Here is a 4,714-nt window from a genome sequence, read left to right as displayed (position 1 = left end):
TTTTTTCTACTAAAATAATTGAGTGAGGAACAAACCATACTGAAGCGCCGTAAAAAAATAAAAACAATTCCTTGTTTTCTTGGTATCACTTTTGATGATATAAGATTTTTTGTTGTCTCTTCAAGGCAAATCTACTTATTTTTAGAATAAAAGTATGAAACTCAAGTTTCATTTTAATCAAAAACATGTGAAGAATATTTTGCATGATGAACAATGAAAAAGAGATAAGGTTAACAATCCTCTTGAATTATTTTCTCGGAAAAATGCTACAAACTATTATGTAGCAGTTCTTGTTGAAGTTGACAGTGCAGTCCTTCTGACTAAAAATGCTCGCCAAACCATTCGGCCGAACGCTTGGGTCAAAGAACTATTCGATTATAAAAAAAAGGCCAAATCAGTCAAAACAAATAAGATGAAAATGCAATTTTTTTCAATTTGCATTTTTATATTTGAAAAAATGAATATAATAAATAAAGTCAACAACATTAAAATTTAAGTTAATAGTTGATTTATCAAAGTCTTTCTCTCTTAAATTCAGCATCACTTTTTATCGTGTACACATTTGAGCGAAAACCAAATGGGTCGGTTATTTTGTATATTTTTCGTGAATCAATAAAGATGTCTGAGATAACAGTTGGGATATTTGGAATGCCGGCAGTTTCTGCAAGTTGGTTAGCATAGTCTTGGATATTAGATCCAATGCTATGAGTTTTACTATTGGGAATTCCTTTATTCCATTGAGCTTCGTTTCGAGTTTGCATATCTAATTTCATATCTTCATATGGTGGTAGTTTCTTGGCTTTCGTGATGAATTGCAGAGCAAAGCGTGCCTGTTTTTTTTTCAATCAATATATTTAAACATTTATTGAAAAGTATTTATTAAAAAGCGTGGCTTCCAAAGCTGTTTGCCAATTCACCTGCAAATCATAGATGGGCATGGCTGCGACACTAACAACTCCACCGATAAAGGCCATAGTAGGATGTTCAATGTTAATAATATGCTTATAAAGTGGTTCAATGTAATTGTCCTTAACATGAATGCCAGTGCTTTCATCCAAAAATGGATACGAATAATCAAAGCCTGAAAAAACAGCGTTTGATTAAAATGTACTTCAGTTTTATTTCATTGCATCGTTTTCCGTTGTTAATATGGAACATAAAAAAGTAGCAATAAATTACCCGTTGCAAAAATGATTGAGTCAAAGGTTTGGTATGTCCCGTCTTTAAATTCGGCTCCATTTTCAGTTAAACGCTGTACTTCACCTCTTAGTGTGACTTTTGGCCCGAAACCTACTTGTAGTTTTTGAAAATCTTGTTCATTTTCATCATCTGGTATGTGTCGACTCAACGTAACTCGATTAGCATATGTTGCAACATGAATTGTTATGTCTTTCCCACTTGGTCCAGCACCAACAATTAGGACGTCTTTATCTATTCTATCTATACAAATTTTGGACATAAATACAAAAAAAATTCATAATTTTCCAAAAAAAAACTACGTAAAATGTTACCTTCATATGCTTTAGCATTGCGATAGTGCCGACTGTGAATAGCTTCTCCCTTGAATCTATCAATATCTCTTATATTAGGATAGATTGGTAGGGCAAAAACACCGCTGCAAACACAAATAGCATCAAATTCATCTGTTTTTGTATAATTCTTGATCTTATCTGTAACTGTGATTTTCCACTTATCCCCCTTGATTGACTCAACTTTGTCAACCCTATGATGAAATTTGATAAGTTTATCAATGCCAAAATGTTTAGCGTAAGAATTGATGTAATTCCACACTTCTGCTTGTGATGGATACGAATTGGTTCCATTCGGAAACTTCCATCCTGAAAACTCCAGCAGTTGGTATGGAGTATTTGCTCTGTAATTTTCAAATTTTATTTTTCGTTATGAGTTATGTAATAAATTCTATTATTTTAATTTTTAGTAGTGATTAATTGTGCACACCGAAGTTCTTTGTACATTGGAGTATGAATCTCGTCTTCATATTCATCTTTGCCCGTTTTCTCCGTATAGAACCAGATTCCTCCAAGAGCTTCGCCCTGTTCCCAAATCACTACATCATGTCCTAATTTACGAGCACTTTTTGCACAGGACAGACCCGATACACCAGCACCAATAACAGCAATTTTCAATTTATTTATTTTATGTGAACCGGAATTTGGAGCCGCTTGAAGGAAATTGACTGATAGCGTCAACAGAAACCAGTCTATGTATTTCGGATGGATAGCCATCCGAGATATTTTAGAATATCTGGATATTCAACGTAACTGCACAGCGACAGAGCTGTATGCGTCGCAAATAGAGTCTACGGTATGTCGCGATGTATATGTGTATCAAGTGCCGCACGTACACAGTCACACTGTGTCTGTATTTTACGTGTAGCGACATACCCTAGATTATATGTGCGACGCACACAGCTCTGGCTCTGTGCAGTTGCGTTAAATATCCAGATATTCTAAAATATCTCGGATGGATATCCATCCGAAATACATAGACTGACAGAAACGCATATATCAAAACCATAATATATTTAATTCTGGCTTTTGGTGGAAGAAAAAATAAAATTCAAACTTTGAAAATTTTTCAGTAATTCTACTTACCGTTTTAAAACGAGCAGCAAAACAAATTATATATTTTTCTTTCGTTTTTCGATATGAATTAATCGACAAAGCATGTAAATTTTAATTTATGCAGCTTTTCGATTTTTTTCCTATTAAACCATTCGATGAAAGAATTCAAAGTTAAATTGTACATGAACACCTGTAGTTATTTGTTTAAACAAAAAAAAAAAAAAACGTTGAAATTTTGTTTTTCTCACATTATTACTTAATATCTTTCAACAAGTTTTGTAAAAAATTCTATAGTAGGTAAACCTTATGAACCTATTATCAACCTTTATTTATTCACATTGATACCAACAGATGTTATTTCCAATACACATGCTCAAAAAAATCTAGGGGAAATAATCTCGTTTCGAATAGATAAAGTTTATTGCAGTTGTCACACACAATTCGATAAATTAAATACAAAGAACGCAAATCTTACGAATTACCTCGCGTTCATACCGAATTCTTTGCGACTTGGTCGAATTTGCGATTTTTTTCAGACACCGCCTGCAAACAATTTCGTATAAAAAACGCATAATCCGCAACGTTTTGATCAAGATCGTTTTTGTTTTATTTTTCATTACACCATTGACGTCTTCAAAAACGTGTGATAATTGTGTGATGTACGATAAATTCAGGTGGAAACAACTACGAATGTTCAATAAAAAAAATTGTGTGGCATTTTTCTTCTAAATCTTCAAATTATGAATAAATTTCTTATTTCGAACAAAATTTCAATGAATTTGTAATTTATCAAGCCTGATCATTTTTTAATTTGTTAAAATCACAGCAATGAAACGACAACAACAATAACACATATTTTTACTGTCAACATTTTGATGTCAAATGGTGTCGACATTGGTGACTGTATTTTGAAACAGACTGTGTAATCCATATTCATCGTATATGATCCTATGTAAAGTTCTATACTTGATCTAGTTCACATTGACGGTTCAAATCGTTCATGTTCACTAGCGTGGTCATGGACTGTGTGTTTCTTCTGTTACATGTTCGTTGTAATGGACAAGTAAAGAAACATGACGTAAAAAAATAAATTTAAAAATCCGTCCACTCGTGTCGACACCATCTAGCACGGTAGTATGGATTTCATTGCTGTGGTTAAAATAAACCCAAAACATTTTCTTCTTATGATAAAATTCACTTTTTACCACAATCTAAATAATTGAATATTTAATAATAATAAGGTCATGAAGATGCGCTTATTTGATGGAAATGTATCAAGTACAGGTTTTAGTAACAGCAGCAGGTAATTAATAAGTTTTCGGAAAAATTCTGAATTCATTATAGATTGTATGTTTTTTTTCATTGTTAATGGGAACAATATATAAATGTAAGACAATACGTATTCATCGTGAAGCATGAATTGTGTTGAACACATAGGAACATTCTTCTTAAGAATGTGATAACCTATTGTCTAATTGCGAACTGCTTCATTTCATTCATATTTAAAAGCATATGCAGTACAAACAACACTTGACTACTTACGGCAAATGTTGTGCTTCAATTTCTCATTAGAAACGATGCTAATTGTAATGAAATGAAAGAGCTTGATAGAGATTACCTATTCATTTGAATTTACAAACATGGAAAGTGTCTATTCTATGAGTATGTGTATTGAATTCTACCATTAAATGGTGGAAAAACTCAGCACCGAAGAAAAAAATATTCCATCATGTAAAGCGATTCATTTGAAAGATTTTACATCCACCTGCAGATCTTTTGTTTTATAGCTCTGATTGGCAGATTTTACAAAAACATATAAGTATAACATTCATACTCACTGCATTAGTGTTCCAACGAAAATTGGCAATTATTTCATTTCATTCATAAATGTATGGATAGATTCTAGCCGCTAGAGGTACTCATTATGAAGCGCATAATAAGAGATGTGAACTGAAATCGAACGATTATTTTAACTCAAACATCTTCTTCGAAAGGAAAAAAATAAATCCTATCAAATCAAAGCTCATTTATGGAAATTATGAAAAAAAAAATTCAATCCCGAACATTATATAGCTTTAGTAGAAGATAGTCTTTGACGTTTTGACAAGCAACACGTATTTCTGTGCGCT

At 32.4% G+C, this 4,714-nt stretch overlaps 1 protein-coding gene across 2 annotated transcripts; it reads right to left on the bottom strand.

The window, feature by feature from the left end:
* Nucleotides 1-449: 449 nt before the first annotated feature.
* On the bottom strand, nucleotides 450-2,400 carry LOC116339786 (dimethylaniline monooxygenase [N-oxide-forming] 3-like). 2 transcript variants are annotated; one of them, XM_031765832.1, is made up of 5 exons: nucleotides 1,960-2,400; nucleotides 1,512-1,873; nucleotides 1,180-1,431; nucleotides 918-1,081; nucleotides 450-830 (listed from the first exon to the last, which is right to left on the bottom strand). In XM_031765832.1, the coding sequence occupies exons 1-5, from the start codon at nucleotides 2,244-2,246 to the stop codon at nucleotides 513-515; spliced, it is 1,383 nt and encodes a 460-aa protein (XP_031621692.1). In that variant the 5' UTR covers nucleotides 2,247-2,400; the 3' UTR covers nucleotides 450-512. The 2 variants fall into 2 exon arrangements, with proteins under 2 accessions (XP_031621692.1, XP_031621691.1); XM_031765831.1 differs by having other exon boundaries at nucleotides 451-830; nucleotides 1,180-1,440.
* Nucleotides 2,401-4,714: the final 2,314 nt, after the last annotated feature.

The sequence above is a fragment of the Contarinia nasturtii genome, unplaced genomic scaffold, assembly GCF_009176525.2.
Source record: "Contarinia nasturtii isolate CC-2019 unplaced genomic scaffold, AAFC_CNas_1.1 Cnas_scaffold_533, whole genome shotgun sequence".
Taxonomy (NCBI): Eukaryota; Metazoa; Arthropoda; class Insecta; order Diptera; family Cecidomyiidae; genus Contarinia; species Contarinia nasturtii.
The sequence above is the reverse complement of the archived record's forward strand: the minus strand, read 5'-3'. Positions and strand labels throughout refer to the sequence as shown.